General features: G+C 42.7%; 1 protein-coding gene across 5 annotated transcripts in view; it reads right to left on the bottom strand.

Annotated features, from left to right (window-relative positions):
- nisch (nischarin) overlaps positions 1-22,993 on the bottom strand; it is an 84,707-nt gene that overhangs the window by 38,990 nt on the left and 22,724 nt on the right. For 3 of the 5 annotated variants that reach the window (XR_001572903.3, XM_054733473.2, XM_015958261.3), the window contains exons 14-18: positions 17,828-17,916; positions 17,343-17,404; positions 10,681-10,896; positions 8,457-8,719; positions 5,764-5,981 (exon numbers count right to left, since the gene is read on the bottom strand). Coding sequence is in view for 4 of the 5 variants with exons in the window: in XM_054733473.2 (XP_054589448.2) it covers positions 5,764-5,981; positions 8,457-8,719; positions 10,681-10,896; positions 17,343-17,404; positions 17,828-17,916 (848 nt within the window). In the remaining variant the exon portion in view is untranslated. Of the gene's footprint in view, positions 1-1,511; positions 1,806-5,763; positions 5,982-8,456; positions 8,720-10,680; positions 10,897-17,342; positions 17,405-17,827; positions 17,917-21,809; positions 22,308-22,993 lie in introns of those variants that run through there. The other 2 variants (XM_054733479.2, XM_054733484.2) reach the window with 2 other exon arrangements.

Here is a 22,993-nt window from a genome sequence, read left to right as displayed (position 1 = left end):
GAAGGTTGTAAGTTCGATCCAGGCACAGAATTCTGCTGTTGTGTTCTTGGGCAAAACACTTAACCCTCCCTGCCAGCTGGTGGTGAGGGACTGGGCAGAGACAAACCTCCTCAAGTGCGCTTGATTTTTGAGCAGGTTATCCTGTGTGGCTTCAACAGTTAGCTGCATCTGCTCTATCAGCTTCCTGCTCCATGTTACTATTTTCATTTAGTCAGGACATGCTTTTTAAAGAGGAAGTTGTTTGCCAATGTAATGGTTTTCAAGCTGGTCAGAACAAAATTTTTACTTTGGCCCTACAGACTTTATACATTCAGTACATACTGACTCGTTCGCTTTGCTTTGTTCACATGACAGCTAATTGAGTCTCATCTCTAACCTTTCCAGCCAGCTGTGCACCAACAGTCTGCTCACCTGAAAGTTCGAGTAACACCATTGGTGGAGACTTACTTCAACCAGACTTCCTGTTAGAAAAGTACTTCAAAAGAGGGTGTCGCCTGGAGGACCAAGAAAACAGCACGGAGGCAATAATTGACAGCACCCTACCTTCAATAATTCATTGCAATCAATAGTTTCTGATCAATGTGACTGCTTCTGAGAACTTAAAGATTGTTTAAAGTCTGTTTTGATTGCTTGTACGTATTGTATATGAGAACAGTCCTTTGTCTGTACGTCTAAATGTTTTTATCTTATTTTTATTGTTTATCTTTTATCTTCTCTATCTTTGGTGTAATGCTAATTATATGTCTGTTGCTGCTGCCTCTTGGCCAGATCATAGTTGTAAATGAGAATGAGTTCTCAATCAACATCTGGTTATATAGAGGTTAAATATATAAATAAACAAATAAATTTGGGCTGAAATAGGAATTTTGAACCTACCATTTATCAGCTCAAACATAAAAAGACATGAAAGCTTTCTTCTTCTCCCCTTTCTCTTTCATTTCTGTCTCCGTTGGGCTTTAAAACAACCAAAAACATTTCTAATAAAGTGTTGGTATCTGCAGCTGAATCTATACTGCTCTACCTGTAAGATTAAAATTGTAAGGCTTGTCTTCGGCAATCAGACATCATCATTTCTGATTGCTTTACATCTGGACAAGACACGTTGAAAAAAAAACATTATTTATGGTCACAATGAGCTTTCACACAAATAAAAGAACTCAACAAATCAACATGCTAGTACATATTAAAACACTAAGTTCCTAGATGCAAAATCACACTCATCCATTCTAACAAGTGAAAACTATGGATAAAAGTAAAACATATATATTTATACATTAACAGTAATTTTCAATGATGTAACCACATTTGACTTGGTATAAAAAGATGAAACATATTTTAAGAAACCTCACTGTAAACCAGATTATTCTGCCACAAATACAACTAAGCACTGTTATTGTGAACAACATGAGAGGAAACAATCACTTGATCCTATGCTGACTTTGGAAATGTACCCACAAAAAAAGGAACACATCTAATTTTCATGTTAGTATTCTCTGGAGCCAGAACATCAATTTAAAATGTAGAAAAATCCATTTTATTGATAAGTGAAATGTTTTAACATCACTGAGTGATTTGTCACAGTAATCTGCGTCCCACAGTGGGTCAAACAATATTCCCTCAACAATAAACACATTTAGTCGTTATTCTGATTTTATTTATCAAAATGAAAAAAAAAAAAAGATTAGTTTCACTTCTGAAGTGTGTCCTGTTTGTGTAGCATGTTCAGGTGACTCTTGAAAAGATCCAGTATGAAGTCCGATCAAAACATCCAGAGTGGATTTAGGAACGGAGTCGTTGTTGGCAGTCTGGAGAATGCAGGAGAAATAAAGTAAACATATATTTAGATAAACAGTTTGGTTAACAAAGATGTAGAAACACCCTAACTAATAACTGCATCTCGTTATGTTGACATTTGTGCATCAAAGCAGTGAGAGGACATAGGAGAGCCTGCAACCTGCACACCAGTTACAGCCTGACTGTGTGTGTGTGTGTGTGTGCGTGCGTGCGTGCGTGCGTGCTAACAGCTAAAAACTTAAACATACTGACAGACTTAGCCTTGTCTCATGGCTGTAAGGTGAATTTCCCTGGAAGGGTAGTCAAGTTGGTCTGTTTCCTGCATCTAAAGAGCTTTTCTACAGGGTCATGTGACACCGATGTACACGTTTTTTAAACGTAAAGCTGAACACTTTGTGATCTCATTAACAGTATGAGGAATAGCAAAAATGTATCAAATGAGACGTCCCAGAAAAACACCTGAGTGTGTGTGTGCAGGTGACTGTGCAGCAAGAGGCAGACTGCCCTTGGTCACCTAACATACCGATAAGACTGGAATATCATTTATCCGAAAAGTCTTCCCTAAAACTACAGCCGTTCACTCACATGTGTAGCAATTATTACATATTAATAATGACCAATAAGATGTGATATTCCATATAAATATGAAATATCAATCTGGTTGATCTTTGATTGCTTAATCAGGAGATTCTAGGGTTCTTTGCTTCTTCAGGGACCATAAACACACTTCGTATTAATTCAGACAGAGTCAGTGTGTAGTTTATAAAATGAATTTAATTATTTTTCCTAAACTAACAATTTATACATGCTGTAGATGAAAGGTCACTATGTTGGTCAATATATAGGTGAGAATTGACCCTTTTGGACGTTCCACATGTTAGTCCTTTGTCTTCACCCATATTTTCTTGTGACCGGTCACTGTAGGGTTGGGCATCGAGCATCGATTGGAGCCGGTTCCAACTGCTCATTTTTCCCAGAATCGTTCAAAGTTTTTTATTTCGATTCCTAGTACGCTGACGGAAGAGGAATCCGCGGCCGATCTCCGTGAAAAATAAACGTGATCTGCAAATTGTGATCAACGCTTTTCAGAGCTGATCACACCAGCTGTCTGTGTGCAGCACCGAGTCCCCCCTCCCCCCACCCGGCGTGCAGCAGCCAAATATAAATAAACGCGTCTGCCAAACCTTTACTCCGTCATGTAAACTTTAACTACTGCAGCGTAGAGGACACTTGTTAAAATACGTCAACACGGTGGATTTAATAGAAGCTTTAAAGAACAAACTCTGGATGGTGTGAGTTTGCCTCACTGCAGAAATAAAAACACACACGGAGCGTCAGCAGTCAGACGCAGCCAGCTACATTTAAGTTTCACTTTCTGCTCTGACTGAATGCTGCTGCAGCGTGGAGGTGGAGGTTCTCAGTCATCCTGGACATGATCATCCTGAGAGTTTTAGCTGTAAACAGCTGGACGTTTCTGGATATATTGGAGACATTTAGCCTCTCATCCCAGAGGCTTCTTCCAGACTTTGGTTGTGGTCAGAAACAAACACACTGGTTGTGCTGCAAGTCTTTTTTTCTCAAACATGTTTTTGTCTAAATGAAGGTGATGTTATTGTTCATAGAATTAAAATTCATGTTGAAGTTAAGATTGTTTCATCAAGTCTGTGGTTAGCTAGCTCATGTAAAACATGCCATGTCTTGAAAGAATCGGAATCGGGAATCGATAGGAACCGGAATCGAAACAAGGAATTGGAACCGTTCAAAACCAAATGATGCCCAACCCTACCGGTCAGAGCTCTGTTCCATTTGCTGAAGTAAACAGAAACAGGACATTCGCTTACTCCCGCATTCTAATGAGAAACCTTTACAAGGTGAAGTCGTTTTTCTTAAGAACGATTTGGAGAAGCTTATACATGCATTTGTAACTTCTCGCTTAGACTATTACGATAGTCTTTACCACAGCATTACTCAAAGGTGTATTACTAGGTTGCAGCTAGTTCAGAATGCTGCAGGCCATCCTTTGATTGGCACCTGTAGATTTGATCACATCACTCCAGTTCTTGCCTCTCTGCACCGGGTCCCAGTTAGGATCTGTGTGCAACTTAAGATTTTGGTTCTTGCTTATAAATGTTTAAATGGCCCTGCACCGGTCTATCTTTCTGAGCTTCTTGTGCATTATGTTCCTTCTTGTGGACTGAGGTTGGCTGACCAACTTAGATTGAATATCCCTGGGGCGAGGCTACAGAGAGGAGGTTTTAGGTCTTTCTCAGTGGCGGTGCCTACTCGTTGGAACATGTGACCAGTCACCATTAGGAAGGCATCATCTGTTGCTATTTTTAAAAAGTTATTGCAGACTTATTTTTATTCCAAAGCTTTTCACACCTTGGGCTGACAGGGTGTTCCTGTTTTTATGACTCTTTGTGTCAGATTTTTGTGTGTGTGCTTATTTTATGTTTTTAATTGACAGTTGTCATTTCATTGTATTTTGCATTTTTTATGTTAAGCACTTTGGGCAAGAAAGACAACGAAAACTATCATCAGTTCGATTAAGTTTCATCACCTGTTCGATATCCATCCTCCTTTTAAAAGGGAAACACACTGATATCTTGATGAAGTCAAATGTGAAGTGGCTACATCAGTTTACACACTGATATTTTAAGTAAAGCTTTACTCTATACTGAGCCAGGATCCTCTGGAGATTTTCTTCTGTTAAAAGGGAGTTTTCCTCTCTACTGTTGCTAAATGTTTGCTTAGTATGAGGATTGCTGTAAAGACTCTGACACTTGTCAGTGACTTGATGCAACCTGCTGGCTTCCTTATGTAGGAAACTTTTTACTGATTGGCTTAATGACCTGACCTGTACTGGAATGTTTACTGTGTGAAGGTCCTTGAGACGACTCTGGTCCTTATTTGGTGCTTTATAAATAAACTTGAATTGAAAAATTGAATTGAACTTACCTTCTTGTGGAAAATTTGCAAGGCAACTCCGATAAATATGAAGTTTATTCACGAAACTGATGCGGTGGGGAAATGGCGAACTGAAGAGTTGATTATTTCCTCTAAAGCGCCTCCTCTTTTCCTCCAGAAAACAGGAATTTAATGTTTCACACAAACTTTGAATTCATGTCAACATTTTAAAACTGAGACATGTTTAAACCAGAAACATTTGAAGGATACGCAAAATATATTCTTATGCTTTCCTGTTTTCAGTGCAGGAAAAGCAGATGTAGCTATCTGTTCAAACCACACAAGCAAGCCCACATGAAGATAACAAGCGCACCCCAAGTTTGTCACCATGCAGTTCCAAACAGTTTTCCCATTATCCGCGCGGTTGCCAGGAGATTATATTTCCAAGTTTTGAGAGAGAGAGCAGAAAAATGCAGGCACAGAGGACAGATTTTAGAGCAGTTTTGATCCATGCAAAGAGAAATTTAGCACACATGAAGAAAATATCTGTGCAAAAAGTTTTAAATCTGAGTGCAGAAGCAAAGATTTGATGAAGAGCGGAGTATAAATGAAACAGAAATGACATTTTGAGTACAAGCATTACCACAGTGGAGAGCAAAGATATTAAATCCTGCTCTCAAATTGAAAATTCGAGCTCTCGATTTGGCTCACCGAAATGTCGCTAGAGTCCTCTAAGTGTGGCATGAAGTAGTCCTGCGCTACAGCTGAAAACGCACAGTGTGGCCCAGGCTTAAGGCTCCATATGCTGGCACAGATGCCATTTTACATCTGCAGTCCCGAGGGAGGTCTCTCTCTCTCTCTCACACACACACACACACACACACACACACGCACGCACGCACGCACGCACACACACACACACGCACACACACACCTTCCTGATCTGAATCAGGATTTTAAACGGATCAAACCAGGGCAAAGGATCAGTTCTGCTCTGAAGGAGGTGCAAAACAAACCTTTAAATACAAATAAATTATTTCAGAACCAATGAGATTCTCTGACCTGGAGAAGAGCCTTCAGCTCAGTTTTAGTCTGTCGGAGCTCCTCTGCCTCAGAGAAGATGTACCAGTACCGGCAGGTGAGGTTGGCTCTAAGCCCGAAGAAGAGACAGGAGTAAGGAAGGTCAACTTGGGAGGACAGCAGGAGCTGGGAGTACGGTACCAGGAGGTCCACGTGAAGGCCTGACAGGACCTTCTCCATTGATGGAATCTGGTCCAGGTCTGAAAACAGATTTACCTCTGAAATGAAAAGCTGCACAATAACTCACCTGAGACCCATTTGTTAGTTGGATCTAATAGGTCTTTACCAGCAGCACCTGCTCTGCACAGCTAGACTGGTTTCAGCTCAGTGTAGATAGCAGACCTGCTCAGGGCCACTACAGCAACACAACACAAACTAACTACACGACGCCTTTGAGGGACTCCACCAACAGAATGGCCACCCTAGGATGTTTAGATAAGTGTCTAAAACTTGTTTGTATTTGTTTGTTACTCTTTTTTGTTCAATAAAGTCTATCTAAAATAGCAGTTCATTTCGATAGGTTCCTTTTGAGCAGACCTGGTAACAAATTAAATCTGATGGAGGCTAGGGTCGTCATTTGCATTTTTTTATTGTGTGGGCGTCGGACGAGCCCCCGCTCCGTGAGAACAAACACCTCAGCTCTAAAGCCGATCTTCATCCGCATACGTCACACGTCACGTGATCAAGAAGCAGAAAATCCATGTGTTAGGAGATCGTTTTGGGCCATGAGGCGTGAACCGGAAAAGCTTCTGCTGATCACAATTCAACAACTGATTATGAAAGAACGAATAATGCTTGAAACGCGCGGATTCTTCCTGATGTAAGAGGTGAGTCTCCGCTTTGTTTTGGTTGTTTTGGTGTCGACATCATCCTAGCGCGCAACGTTCTGTGACTCTTAAAAAAACAGTAAAAATGGTGAGAAATGCTGGCAGCAAATGAGTTAACGGGTTACTGGACCCAAAAATGAAATTTTGTCCTTTGACATTCAACATTCTGTTGACAAACAAAAGCTTAGTGGCGTTGTTTATGCAGTCCAATGTAGTGAGGAACAATTACACAAGCGCATGGCACAACACTGGAGAGTCACCTCTTCAGGTCAAGACTCAGCCGTCCACCTACACCTGAAGGACAAGGGACACACTTTGAAGATGACATTCTGGACAGAGACGATGGATGGTTTGAGAGGAGTAAAGGAAGCTATCTATGTCAAACGAGAAAAACCTACATTAAATTTAATTTACATTTAATTCATACTTTCCGTCAGCTCCGCGAGGGAGAGACACACACGAATTGACAGACACATTTTGATGTCAGACTTCAACGTCAGCTGGGGAGTGTTGAGAAACAATTCCCCTCCAGGACAACAGAGGGCACAACGATATTCTGAGGTTTCCTGCCACCATAAAAGTCATGAATCCCGTCCACAATAGTGTGTTTACATTGTTTTAATGTATTTCAGAGACCTTTTAATGCGGACAAATTTGTCCCTCATTCCCGTCCACGGGTAGGGTGAGAAGCTCGGTCATCATGAAAACAGGAAGCGGCAGCGTTCTCACCAATCACAAGAATGCGGTCTCCGTCTCTTTCAACAGATAGTTAAAATCTGGGGCATGTCTCCGTCTTCCTCCCCAAGCCCGTCAAGGGCTCTTGTGGATGCATAACGGTGTAGCGTGTGTCCATCTCGACGCAGATGGAGAAGTATAAATTAGGCTTTAGCTTTAATCTTTCCAGTACCTATAATGCAGCTTTGGATCTCATTCCTATGCAGCTTCAGTCTAGGTCACACCTTCCTGCATCTAACCAACACGACTCTCTCTCAGTAGAGGCCAACGACTCATCAGGGGACGGAGAGGAGGGGTATTCAAGAGTAGTTTCTGCTCGTTAAATAAAAGAGACAGCTACAGCTTGACTCTCCCATATTGCAGTTAGAATTGACAAAGCTCCTCGGATGAGAAGAGAAACGTCTTCAAGAAACCAAAGAAGTCCAGTTGCCTTCATCTGAACCTTTTGGATTACCATGACCTGGATGACTGAGAACCTTCACCAGCATACAGAATGTCTGTTGACATTTTCTCAGAGTTAGATATGTGGGGAAAACACAATTTGTATCCAGCCCAGTCATTCTCCTGACCCTTTTGTACTCCTTTAGCTTTAGCGTAGCATAAAACACGGTAAACTAATGGATCCAACTAGCGTTGTGAGTAAAAACGTCCTTAAAATCACTCAGTGGTGATCACAGTTCAGCTTGGTGACCTAACTAATCAGACTGACTAAGTGAAAATAATGAGTAGCATAAAGGAATCACAGGCGCCATTTTAGACTTGGGACTACTACATGACAGAGCACAGCTGGAAGCCTCTGCTGGCAGCCCCCAAAACACCTGCTTGTGTAAACACATTAAGTGTTAGGATTAGCTCTAGCTGAGTTTGGGGCATCTGGGGGTTTCCTAGGGCTGGGTTCATTTGAGGATCAGGTGCTGGGAGGAAATAAATTAATAATCTTTTTCTGGTAAAAGAGAAAATAGAAAGATTTTTTGAACTTTTCATGGTATAGACAAGAGAATACATGACAGTCTGTTTCTGATGATGATGATAATGATGATTCAGTCACACCTGACCACTTCCATCCAAAAATAAAATGTATTTCCAATTTTCAGAGTAAAACTAGGTTCTTACCTCTTTCCTGACTGGTCGACATAGGGTCATGTGACCATGTCAATAGTCCTAAGAGTCGGTCTGTTAGCACCAGACATGCCTCCCCTTGCTTCACCTCTTCATCTACCCAGACACAGCAGCACCACATAACTCTGCGGACAAGAACCTCCTCCAGGAGGTCCTCCTCAGCAACATGAGCATTGACCAAGGACGGGGAGGAGCAGACTGGCTCCTCCACTGAATCATCCAGGCCCATCTCAAAATACCCATCCTTGGAGCTCGGACTGCAAGCAGAAATATAAAACATCTGTCTGTCTGTGATATACAAATTTTAGCTTCATTTATAACTTATATGAAGGAGCAGCCAGAAACCAGAGGTGGATGATCAAATTACGTAAACTAGATCAGTTTTAATCGGAAACTCTTTAAGACATGAAGACCTGGGGGTTGTGGGTTTTCAGACCTGAGCTTCTCCAGAAAAAAAACTGTAGGGATCGTGGAGTTCTTCATGATAAGGATACGTCCTATAAATGGGTACATTTCTTTCATCTGTGTATTGTTAATAAAATCAGGACCATGCTGACCCAAAGTGGTGCAGATAAACTAGCCCATGCATGTATTACTTGCAGACTAGGATGTTCTCAAGGTTCTCTTGTGGCGCTTACTTATCGGGGTCAGTACAGTCAGGGGAGGACAGCATAATTTTGGCCTTGTACGGGGAGGGTAGTGTTTGCATGTAGTTCCGAAGGACTTCTCAGGAATACAGAAATCCCTGAGCACGTGGGCAGCATTTAAGATGTGCGGGAAAGTCCATTGTGTCCCCCTTATTAAGATAAACAAAGATGGAGACTGAAACACACAAATTAATTTGCTCCCTTTTCTCTCACTGCCGTGTGTGTCCTCAAACTCCGCTCTCACACACACACACACACACACACACACACACACACACACACACACACACACACACACACACACACACACACACACACACACACACTCGCTGCTCTCTCCTCCTATTGAGCAGTTGTGGCAAGAGCTGCTCAGAGGACACACACACAGCTCTCTTTTCCCTGTCCCACTGGGCGGCAGCACCGTGCTACTGACAGAGATGCTTACTCAACATCATCCAGGATGAAAATGAATAACCCATGCGGGAGCCCTTCCGTAGTGTCACCTCCGTCCCAGTTGGACTGCAGAGGAGGCAGTAAGTAAAATAGAGTCACTTCAGGGATGAAATGAAATTCCGTTACCGTACCCGACCGTACTGATCCTAATGTGTAAGCACCATCAGAGTTCTCCAGCTAATCCAGAGTTCTGATTCTTCAGCTTAAGCATCACATCATCAGCTTCATGTAAGATCCAGAACTGGATGTCAAATTTTACTTCCAAAGCTCTGAAAGATCAAACTCCAGATAAACAGATGCTCCCAGCAGAGTGCTTGTCTCTCAGACGGCAGGTTTGGTTGCTAGAGGTTCTAAAAGTAAAACAGGAGGCAGAGCTTTTAGTTCTCAGGCTCCTCTCTGGTGGAACCAGCTTCCAGTTTCCTTCTGTGAGGGAGACACCCTGTCTCGTTAGGGTGAGCTAGTGTTATCATGTCATCATAACCCTTTAGTTATGCCCTGTTTAATTTACTTAACCATAACCCTAACTAGTCTGGTCCTTCAGGGTGTGTCGGTCCTGCTTTTTCTGGCTATTCAAGTTGGAGAGATGATTCAATCCAAGCAGAAGGTTCTTTAAACCCTACTATAACTGATTGTGTGATTTGGATCTGATGTGAACAGATTACGATCTAATTTGTGGAAAAAAAACAAATTACACAATGACAGGAAGAATCAACAGCCAGTAGGAGTCAAACCAGTGCTGATCTGCTTTCATGGCTCAGTCACACGATGCTGAATCAACCATTACCAGGAAAGCAGTAGGCAGCAACAACTGAACAAATCTGAAGCTGTTCAGACTTGATCTTACTGCAGTCACATGATCAGAGGGAGATCACAACTGGTTTCAGATGAAAAACATTCAAAATTATATGAATTCTTATGGAGGTTCTAAAGTTCTGCATTCTTCAGCTCTCCAAGCAGCTAAAAGAAATAAAGTTCAGGCTTTTACAGAGCAGAATGGGAGAAGCATCATGAAGAAGAATGTATACAAATACGGTCAAAAACACTTGAATTAAAATTAATATTTGGGAATCTAAGAAACAAATAAATCATAAACTACTGAGAATATTTCTAGAAATTACCTGTGACCGCCCACATCCGTGCTACAGACATAAAACTGAGCCTCTTTGGATTCAGCCTTCCTCTCCAACTCCTTTTTCTTCTTTTCTTTCAAGGCTAAGCTGAGCAGTTGGGAGAGCTTGGTAATGAAGTCTTTGTCAGAGAACAAAGAGAACAGATGAATTGGAAGGAGAGGACACCAGGGGGCGCTGCAGGCAGCACAGGGAGCTTCAAGTGGCCTGAAGGATCAAGAACAGGAGAAAACAGTTGTGGAAGAATTCCCCACTCACTCACTCGCTGCTTGTAGTGGCTGCAGGAACTGAAGTGTGGATAGTCCCAAACCCACCACCCCACCTAGTGGACACTTATGTTGTGTGATGTCTGAAGTCTGTTGCATCTCTGTCTGAGTTTTTTTTTTTTTTTGCAGAGCAAAGCTGCTCTCCTGGTGGAAGGTAACTCTGATGTGCCTTTTTTTCCCCTCCACCTGAACCAATCCTCATGTAACCCTCTGATCTCTATTAAGGTAGCGTGACTCAGGGTTGTGAATGACCAGTCACCAATTCTTGTCATGTGTCTTTGCCCATGTATGTCTGATCTCTGAATTGTGTGTACTGAAACTCTAATTTCCGTCTGGGATTAATAATCTTTGGATTGAATTTAATTGAACTCACTCACTCACTGATCCACTCACTCACTCACTCACTCACTCACTCACTCACTCACTCACTCACTCACTCACTCACTCACTCACTCACTCACTCACTCACTCAAAGAATAAGGGAGACCAAAGGATGTGTTCCAACTAATGGGGGATCTCGATCGTGAGCCTCCCTGGTTAAGTCTATTCAGCGGTTTTGGAGAGGAGGGTCCGTCGGATTGTCAAACCTCGGATTGAGGAGGAGGAATGTGGTTTTCGTCCTGGCCGTGGAATACTGGACCAGATCTATACCTTTAGGGGGCGATCCTGGGGGGTGGGTGGGAGTTCACCCAACCAATCTACATGTGTTTTGTGGAATTGGAGAAGGCGTTTGACCGCTTCCCTTGGGGTGGGGGTGGGGTTGGACCTGTGGAGGGTACTCTGGGAGTATGGGGTACCAGACCCTCTGATACAGGCTGTTAGGTCTCTGTATGTCCGGTATCAGAGCTTGGTCTGCATTGTCGGCAGTAAGTTGGATTTCTAGGGCCAGCCAAGGTGTTTATGGGATCCATTTTGGTGACCTGAGGATCAGGTCTCTGCTTTTTGCAGATGATGTCCTGTTGGCTTCATCAGAACGTGATCTCTGGCTTTTGCTGAAGAGGGTCATAGCCAAATGTGAAGAAGATGGGCTGAGAATCACCTCCTCTAAATCAGAGACCATGGTTTTGAGTCAGAAAAAGGTTGAATGCCTTCTTTGTGTCAGGGATGAGGTCTTGCCCCACATGGAGAAGTGTAATAATGTCATGAGTGAGCAGAAGACGGAGTGCAAGATTGATTGGCTAATTGGTGCTGTATCTGCAGTGATGTGGGCATTGTGCCCAGTCTGTCGTGGTCTCTCGATTTACCAGTCAATCTACGTTCCTACCCACACCTATGGTCACGAGCTTTGCGTAGTGACTGAAAGAACAAGATCACAGATACAAGTGGTCAAAATGAGTTTTCTCTGCAGGGTGGCTGGGCTCTCCCTTAGAGATAGGGTGAGAAGCTTGGTCATCTTTGAGGGGTTTGGAGTAGACCTGCTGGTCCTCCACATTGAGAAGAGCCAATTGAGGCATCAGGCATCTATTTAGGATGCCTCCTTGACTCCTCCCTGGTGAGGTTTTCCAGGCATGACCAACCAGAAGAAGACCTAAAGGAAGACCCAGGACACACTGGAGGCACTATGTCTCTTGACTGGCCAGGGAACGCCTTGAGATTCCCCCAAAGGAGCAGGCCCAAGAGGCTGGATTAAATTTTCTAATCAATTCAGTTAATTTGTATACTGCCAAATCGCGACAAGAGTCGTCTCAAGGACCTTCACACAGTAAACATTCCAATACAGGTCAGGTCATTAAGCCAATCAGTAAAAAGTTTATTATATAAGGAACCCAGCAGGTTGCTTCGAGTCACTGACTAGTGTCAGAGTCTTTACTGCAATCCTCATACTAAGCAAGCATGCAGCGACAGTGGAGAGGAAAACTCCCTTTTAACAGGATAGAAAATGGATGGATAGATAGACAGTATATTATGGGCTGAAGATATTACATGATGGTCATTTCATTTTGAAAAAGCATATATATGTGATAGCAGCATGAGTTCAAGTTTCAAGCACAAAATAAATAAAATGAAAAGAATCAAATAGCAGCTTCAGGTATGAACAATGGTTACATATTGCAACTCCAGATTCTACTGGCACTTTCACATCTGGGTCAGCACAGACATGCTTGGGTAGTGTATTTTGTACTCACATCTGGGTATCTTGCTTTTTTTTCAGCCAACCTTGTTTTCAAGGGGGAGGTGTGTGTGTGTGTGTGTGTGTGTGTGTGTGTGTGTGTGTGTGTGTGTGTGTGTGTGTGTGTGTGTGTGTGTGTGTGTGTGTGTGTGTGTGTGTGTGTGTGTGTGTGTGTGTGTGTGTGTGTGTGTGTGTGTGTCTGCTCGATCCCCAGTGAGTCGTGGAGGATGGCTGCTTATACTGAGCCAGGATTCTCTGGAGGTTTCTTCCTGTTAAAAGGGAGTTTTCCTCTACACTGTCGCTTTATGCTTGCTTGGTATGAGGATTGCTGTATAGTTACTGACACTAGTCAGTGACTTGATGCAATTTGCTGGGTTCCTTATATAGGAAACATTATTTCTGATTGGCTTAATGAACTGACCTGAATTGGAATTTTTATTATGTGAAAAACCCCACAATGACAGCTATCCCCACCTCGATGAATGACACTGTATGTTTGCTACACGCCCTCACCATCCAAGCTATTAAGGGACGGAAGTGCACCATCCCACACTGCTGCTCACCTCAACATCAACAAAGACACTGGACACGCCCTGCCAACTTTTCTGCATCAACTAACGCATCTAATTCCCAGGGGTTGCATCTCCTTCGCCTCACAGGAAAAGACCCCTTCTGTTTCTCCACGCCATGCTTAAACTTCACGATTCGTCTAGGCAAATACATCTGTGATGACATTCTCCTAGCTGATGGATGGATTAAATCCCCTGCCAAGAAACACTGGCTGACAACTCGGTCTGATGTCCCTGGATATGTCACCATAAATGTGACCCTGATGAGCCTTGTAATGACTGGATGACCTTTCTACCCCACATGGAACACAAACAAACATGTTCTTGCGGTCCCCTCAAGTCATGGGAATGGGGACTCCTGAAGGATACATCTGGAAATGCAGAAGCTCTCTCTACCTGTACCTGCCATGCAAATGATGTGGAATTTGCAGCCTGGCTTGCCTGCACCTCACATGAGGTCACAGAGGACAGGGCCGTCCTTACGAGGACATCAGAGCTGAAGTAAGAGAGTTTAAGTCTGTTATGACCTTCCGCCCCTTATCCATCGACGAAAGCCGCGACCCTCACAACGACGACCCCAAAGGACTCTTCTACATCACCTTTCCCCACTTCGAAACCACAAAAATGCAACACCATCCTGAAGAGGACATTGTTTTGTTCAAATTACAGTTTCCAGTCCACGGTCCAGTCCACGAACAAGCCCTTTAACCTCAACTCTGCCACAGTTAGAGCTGCATACATTAACGTTTTACATCAACTTTCCCCCTCTAGCAACTTCCTGAAATCCAAAGAATCGACTGGAGGATCCTGGAACTACATGAATTGGCTGACTACTGGTAATTGGTATCAGCTCTTGTTAAAATGTCTTGCACCTGTTATTTTTATCCTAGTCATGATGTGCTTGGTTATAAGCTGTGCAATCCCTTGTCTGAAGAGTATGGTAAACAAGCTAATGACAAATGCTTTGGTACAGTGCACGTTCCTGCAGCAAAGAGGAGCTGGAAGACGGAAAAGAATACATTGCCTAATAAAGCTGATTTCATTATGATTTCAACAATATAAACTACAAATTCTGTAACCGTTGTGGATTGATGTCCTAGTTATCAGCTCAGTTGATTTTATTATCTTTTATCGTTTTATTTTGTCTTTATAATCATTATTATAATCACCCATTTGTTACAGGTGTCCACCTATTGATGCAGCCTTTTGTTACAGGTTGTTACGTATTTTACAGCCTTTTAGGGGTCACTAATTATTTTGTGATGTTTTTGTGTGTTAGAGTTTGATTTTTACAACTACAAACATATTTACCTTAATCGTAGTATTGTTATTGTTGTGTTATTACACTGTCAATTACGGAGGATGAACCTAGCGTTTACAGAGAGGATTGTTAAGTAAAAATTGATATTATTATTGAATTAATATTAATGTCTTCACTGCTAAACATCTGGTGGCTTATTAAAACGCAGCTTCATCCTGTTGAGATACCAGTCTCCACTAGTTCCTACAGGGAGGATTGACCTTGCCTCACAACCGACCTTTATCAGTAAAACTCCCTTGAGAAAGTCTAGAAATTGCTTTGTTGATTTAGGGTGCACCTGGAGTTTAGACTCCCTTCACTAACAAGCTTCCCGCCTGAAAGTCTACATAGTAGCTTAAGGAATGTGTGTGTGCGCTTCATTTTTGTGTGTGCTTGTGTTTTCAATAAATGCTTTCGGAGGACGTCAGTCTGATGAGAGAACGAACTGGTTTCAGTCTTGGTGTGTACCGATTTTTCTCTCCACTTTGCAAAGTCTAAACTGATTGTTTATGATTGACATTGGTGTTGATTGATTGATTAATATAACCCCCTGTGCTTTAAACTTTCCCTAAGGTAATCTCGGATTGATAAAATTACCCAACACTGGGGTTACAATACGTAACCATTGTTGAATTTCTGAAGCTTGGTTTATGCTTGACGCATTCACTTTCCGCGCGGTGATGCGGCTCGCGGATGGAACGCGCTTCACAACTCGCAGCGTTTATGGATCGTGCGGCTTGTCTCTGCGGTGAGCCAATATTCTCCCAAACTGAACGGGGCAGCATGGAGCTCTACGGCATGCATCCAACACTACACCATAGTAGAAGTAGAAATCACTGTTTACAACATGGTATTTCAGCATTTTTAACAGCGTTCTCGTCTTTTCCGACAGTGCGAGCTATTTCTCTCCAAGAATTATTAACAACATGTTGATCACGGTGATATCTGAGAGCTGAATCATACAAATGACTGTATTTACGAACCTCTGCCATGCCGGTCCGCCATGTTTTTCCGCGTCCGACCGTCCGCGTGGTTAGAAATTTTCCGAGGTGCGCGTTGCGGAAATCTTGGGCCGTGCGGAGACGCGGTGGAGGGGCGTGGTTGTTAAAATGACGCAAAATGACGCAACTTTTCCGCGCGGAGCCGTGCGGACCTCGCGGACGCGTCAAGCATAAACCAACCTTTACAGGTAATGAGCTGATTCAAGCACTGTGAGAACGCACCAGTTCACTGTTCTGCTGTCAGTGTACCTTCTGACATGCTTATTGGAGTTGTGTGCCTCCGTCACAAATCCTGATGATTTTATTCTAATATAATTGCCCTATTACTCCCCCTTTGTTCTTGCTGGGGCTTCTTTGCATACTTATCACCCTCCCCCTTATGGAGCAGTGCTGATTATCCTGCTGGATCAATTAAAGCCACATGTTATCCCTGATGAGCTGTTATCAGCAAACTTTGTACAAGCTTTTCTCCTGCTGTGTGAATACACATTCTGACTTTCATTCTAGATTGCTCCCTCGCTTCAGCAGGATTGAAACCAGAAGACAAAAAGCTCCAGAGTTGTTTGAAGAACTGAAGCCAGTAAACAGAAGCAACCCATACTTATTTCTTGTATCCCTAAGAAGCCATGATCTCATTTTGTTTTACTCTAGTATCAAGTGCCACAGGCTAGAGGCTAACATTGAGCTAACAATACAAACAGAAATTAGAAGCAAATAGTCTGCTCTAAAAATATCTCAAGCTACTTTTTCATTTACCAACAACTGGGTAATACAGTGAAATGTGTTCATCTACTTTTCATCTTACTGTGTATGACTGGTCTTCACTCCTCATAAAATCTTCTGGTGCTGATCTGAAGCTGGAAGCAGCCATGAAACTCGTGGAACAGGAGTGAGAAACTGACAAGTAAGGTTGGCAACGGGCAACAGTACCCAAACGTGACCACAGGATTACATTCTTACATCACGCACCTTTAATGTTTCTTTTGAAACGCGTTTGAATGGAGCTCAGCCAGACAAGACATTTTACAGCTCAGACAGCTAAACAAGGATCAATAACTAATTAGACAATCACATTATATTAATATTAGCATGAACTGCTAGTTCAGGCAGCAGTGCATCATAGGCATTTTCTGCTGTTGTGGTATAGACCATGTTTAGACAGGACTTTTACTGGACCAGATGATTCGTTTACAAGGTTATAGAAAGAAAAGTGAAATTCAAACACCATCACAGATTAGTGCAGTCACTGCAGGGTGAATGAGTGAATGTTTGGAACACAACCATTGTTCAACCATTCTAAATTATTTAATTTCCAATTGATTTCTATTTTGACGTGTTATTGAACAACTTTCACACTTTGCAGCTTTTATTTCGGACACAATAAAGCTTTAATAAGTTCATACAAACCAGACAGCAGAAAAAGAAGAGCTGCTTGTTGGGTCTCCACAGTGTGGCAAAGCTTGTTCTACCTGCAGATGAACACATGAAGTCAACACTGTTCTTCTTCATCTCACCAGCTTTCAATGTTTCAATGTTAACATGAAATCAGAATTGAACTAATAACTTTACTGTGTATTGGTGAGTTTCTGTGCGGTGTTAATTTAGAAATTTTATTTTAGTTTTAGTCTTTAACTAAACTTTTCTTAAACTGTAGTCACAATTTGTTTTAGTCCTTTTTTAGTCGACTAAAATAACTGTATTTTTCTTCTGATGCAATAATTTTCAACTTGTGTAAAGGAAATATTAAGCATGCCTACACAAAACTGTACAGAAATGTGAAAAATTCACATTTCATTTTAATGGAAAATACCAAAACGAACACAGACAGATTGAAATTGTGTCTCTTAGTATTTAATGAAGTAATCAAATCTGGAAGTGTGTTTGTGTCGCACCTGAATGGGGTCAGATGTAGAGGGTTGGGGATTGTCCACAGAAAGGAGGACAATGGAGGGGACTGTGGCCTCTTCTCTGCGTGTTACGTCTGAAAACAAACATCAGAGAAAACATCTCAGGACTTTCACAAGCATCACATTTTTATTAAGTGATGCTTTGAAGCACTGTAGAACCTCATGCAGACGCACCCAGCTAGATGTGCTCTAAACAACAGTCAAAAATCTCTGTGAGCTTCTCAAGAGTAAGTGGCAAACCAGAAGATCACCAATGTAAGATGGTGCTCGTCCATGTAAGGCCCTATAGACCAGAACCAGGATCTTGAAATGAACCCTGAAGTTGACTGGCAGCCAGTGAAGCTGGAGGAGAAGCGGGGTGATGTGGGTGTGTTTGGAGGACTTGGTCAGAAACCGAGCACAGGCATTCTGAACCACCTGTAGACGGTTCAGGGAGGTTCTGATCAGACACGTGAAAAGTATTCTTCAAATGTCTTCTTTTTGATCACCACAGACCATTATTTCCATTTTTCCTTTCATACTTTATTAATAAGGATTGTTTATATATCGCTGAATCAAAAGTACACACACACACACACACACACACACACACACACACACACCCACACACACACACACACACACACAGTTATCAAAGTGTGATTTAAAATGAAACAACTTCATACTATATCTCGGCTCTTGGAGAGTACAGACGCTTTTTTCCTCCTCTCCTTCCTATCTTATCCCAAAGCTCTTTGTCTGTCTTTGGGTGTACGGCACTTCTGCATTTTTTCTGGAAACTGGAAATTTTTAATAATGGACCTGGTCAGTTGGTCTCTCAACGTGATTGAAATTTTTTTTTCAACGATGAGAATGGGAGAAGGGACTCCTCGATGCCCCTCTGGGACAGAGCCAGCTGGGTATATCATGGACTCCTGGAAACAGTGGAACCTGATCTGCCTCTCTCAACTGTCTGTAGAGGATTCTGAAGACGTCTGGATACTCGTGGTGTTGGTGTCAGGTTTCTTGCTTTTTGGCCTGAGTGGTTACCTGGCTTACCAAAAAATTAATGAGCTGTCGAGGAATATTGGCTCAATCCCGGAGCTCAGGGACAGATTACACCGCGCTGCAAATGCACAAACTCATATAATTGTCGAGATGAGTCGTAAGCTTGGAACTTTGGCTGAGATTCAGACTGTGGCACAGAAGGTGGATTCGATCAAGGAGAAAGTTGTCGGATCAGCATAGATTGGGATAGATTAATATACGCCATTATTGGATTGAGAGAGGTTGAGGACCAACGGAACTTTAAGACAGAGATGAAATTATCTCTGTCTGGCCCCAAAACAAGTTCTTATCTGAATCTGGCGCCCTTGAGCCTGAGAGGCAGAAATGAATACTTCCCCTCAGAAGAAATGTGGAATGCTGCCGTTGCCATGGTAACTCTGTCTCCCTATCCCAGCCTGGACGGGACTGAGACCGGTGAAGGCCGTTGAATCGTTCCAGGAGTCACTGTGCTTTCTAAACCCAATTACCTCCCTCCCCTGTCCGAACAGAGGTGACGAGTGCTGCTTATCGCAGCTGCATGCACTGATGTGTGGACATTCCCCAACCCTACCTCCACACCTAGTGGGCATTTATGTTGTGTAATGTCTGAAGTCTGTTGCATTTCTGTCTGAGGTGTATTTCGCTTAGCTAAGCTACCCTCCCTGTGGAGGGTAACTATGAAGTGCCTTTTTTTCCTCCACCTGACTCAATCCTCATATATAAACCCTCTTGACAGATCATTTGCTGCTGTGGCCCCCAGACTCTGGAACTCTCTCCCCCTGAGCCTGAGATCAGTGGACTCGGTGGTCTCCTTCAAAAAGCAGCTGAAGACTCACTTGTTCAAGCTGGCTTTTGTATGACCTTATTCAACACCTCTCTCTTTATTCTGCTCTCCCCACCTATTCCACCTTCCTCAGGATCCACTGATTTCCCTCTTTCATATACACTCTCTCTCTTTCTTAACATTTTTTCTTTTAAATCCCAATTGCCTATTTTTGCTCATTTTAAATATATTTTTAAACATTTTCTAAATGCTTTTTTATATTTTAACATTTTTTTTTGTTTTTGTGAAGCGCCTCGTGATTTTTATCTTGAGAGGCGCTATAGAAATGATATTTTCTTCTTCTTCTCTGATCTCTATTAAGGTAGCGCGACTCGGGTTGCAAATGACCACAGTCACCAATTCTTGCCATCTGTCTATGTCTATGTATGTATGTCTGATCTCAGAATTGTGTGTACTGAAACTCTAATTTCCCTCTGGGATTAATAAAGTATCTTTGAATTGAATTGATAATTGGTTTAATTATTTTAGCAGTGAGTGGGGCAAAACATTTATGTATTTAAGACTTGCAACATATTTGTTTTCATTTTGTCACACATACCATGACTTGGCTATTGAGCAGGGGGTCTCATTTATAAAACATTGCGTAGAATCCTTACTAAAACCGTACTTAAAATCCATCTTTAATGTAATGTTCTTTAAAATGGCAAAAAAGCATAATCTAATGTAAAAAAGCTACTTTGGTTATACTCCCAGGTTTCCATATAACGAGCAGGTGTTTAAAAAGACTAAATAAAGGGTTGAGAGCAAGCGCCCCCCAAAAAACGCACGGTTTTAGAGTCACGTGACGTGCCCAGAGGTAAACGCAGAGGCAAACGAGAGGACAACGAGCTCTAAATCGGTCATTTACAGTTGCTGAGGTAAAACCCAAGTAAACTAGTTCAAATATGGTGAATGTTTGTGTATGTAGGGGTTGTATAAACTTCAGTTTGTCTGGGCATCGTGTTTTCTGATTCCCAAAGCAGAAAAACCCAGCTTTCTGTGCGTGGGTGAGATTTGTTGGGGTAAAAAGGCAGTATTTTGTCAGCAGTAGAGTCTCGAACAATTCCGTGATTTGTGGTGCACATTTCCGCAAGGAGGATTATATCGAGGGAGACTTGATTGAACACAGGATGGGGTTCAGAAAAATGGAAAAAAATCAGACTGAAATCCACTGCAGTACCATCCATGCAAGGAAAAGGCAACAAGGTATAAGAACGTGATGGAGCGGGAGCCGCCGCGCCCGGAACGACAACAATAATGGCGGCTCCTTCCAGCAGCAGAAGAGACTCTGGAGCTACACGCAGGTCAGCTACTCACAAGCTGGAAGTAGCCAGAGAAAGTGTTGTTTACTTCCTAAAAACCATTAACGACAAAAACGTTCACTGATAGAAATGTGTTTATACAAATAATGTCGATATTTAGCCGTGTTAGGTTATAATTGCACAGCTAAGTCAGATAAACCGATCGAACATTGTCGTTACGTAACAAATAAAGTTTCTCTATAATCACGGTGAGCAGAAAAATAACTGACATGGTGATTCTGGTTAAAAAGATAATTTGGCCACCGCAAACAACCCTTGCTTGCCTCCGGTTTCAACCAACTGCTTCACCAGTTCGTAAGGTGATTTGGTACACGGCTGTGTGGTGGGCTGGAACTATCCCCACTTCAGTTCCCGCAGCCACGATAAGCAGTGCATGTCACCTTAGTGTGGATGGGGGAGGAGCATTGAGGGTTGGAGGGTTGCAGAGACCCTGGAACGATTCAGCGGCCTTCCCGCAGACCCGCCCAGACTGGGAAAGGAGACAGAGTTGAGTTGCCATAGCGACGGCACATTCCACATATTGTCACGTTGAGGGTGTGGATGACGGCGGACCATGTGTGGTGGAGCAGATCAGGAGGCAGGAATGCAGGCACGGATGAAATAAAAGTAGTTTTAATGGCAGAGCGGGAACGACAGAACAAAAACAACGCTGACAACAAACAATGATCCGACAAAGACTCAAACAAGACGGGAGGTATAAATACTCAGGGAAACAATCAGGAACACATGGGCGGATTAACAAGGGGCAGGTGAGAACAATAAAGACTAATTAAGGGCAGGAGAGAGACACAGTCAATCAAATCAATCAAACAAAGCTTTATTTATAAAGCGCCTTCCACAACCCTGTCAGGAAGCCCAAGGCGCTGAACATGGTACAGTAGAAAGTCAAATAAAGTGAATAAATCAGAAAATAAAAGCAATTCAAATTACAGATTACAAATTACAAAAAAGGTGAAACATTCTAGTAGAATACAAATGTGTAAAACAAGGGAAAAATTGAACCAATGAAGACTGTGAGATAAAATCAACATAAATGACGGCCTAACTCAAATACATTCAGGGAACGCCAAGCGGAGGAGGTGTGTTTTTAGGCGGCTCTTAAAGACTGGCAGAGATGGTGACAGCCTAACTGAGGGTGGCAACTGGTTCCAAAGTGACGGTGCTAGTACTGAGAAAGCCCGGTCCCCGCGAGTACGACACCTAGAACGAGGGACAACGAGCAGGCCTTGGTCAGAGGAGCGCGTGATGGGGAATGTCTGTCCAGGAGTGTGGCCAGATAGGGGGGAGCACCACCCTGGAAGAAATTAAAAACAAAGACGAGGCGTCTGAATTGTGAATGATAGCGAACCGGAAGCCAGTGCATGGAGACCAGAACTGGACTGATGTGGTCCCGTTTCCTGGTCCCAGTCAGGAACCTGGCTGCGTTGTTCTGCACAACCTGTAGGCGACACAGTGAAGACTGACACAACCCTGCATATAGAGAGCTGCAGTAATCAAGCCTAGAAATTACAAAGGCATGCAGTAATCAGTCAGGGAGGCAGGAGCAGATTGTGACACATATCTTCTGAGGGGGGAGTTTTCGTTGGAGCCTTGCAGGCTCAAGGGCACCAGATTCAGATTAGAAATTGTTTTGGGGCAAGACAGAGATAATTTCCTCTCTGTCTTACAGTTCCTTGGTCCTCAACCTCTCAAAATCCCAATAATGGACATTAAACTATCCCAATCCGTGCTGATTCTTCCACTCTATCCTTGATGGCATCCATCTTTTGTGCCAATGAATGAATCTCGGTAAAAGTTCCAAGCTTACGATTCATCGCGACAATTATGTGAGTCTGTGAATTCACAGCGTGGTCCAATCCATCTCTGAGCTCAGGGATCAGGTCAATATTCCTTGACAGCTCGTTAATTTTCCGGCAAGCCAGGTAGCCTCCAATGCCGATCAGCAGGAAACCTGACACCAACACCACGAACATCCACACA

Source organism: Nothobranchius furzeri, chromosome 3 (assembly GCF_043380555.1).
Source record: "Nothobranchius furzeri strain GRZ-AD chromosome 3, NfurGRZ-RIMD1, whole genome shotgun sequence".
In the NCBI taxonomy this organism is placed as follows: domain Eukaryota; kingdom Metazoa; phylum Chordata; class Actinopteri; order Cyprinodontiformes; family Nothobranchiidae; genus Nothobranchius; species Nothobranchius furzeri.
Note: the sequence above shows the minus strand (reverse complement) of the source record. Positions and strands in the feature narration are given on the sequence as shown.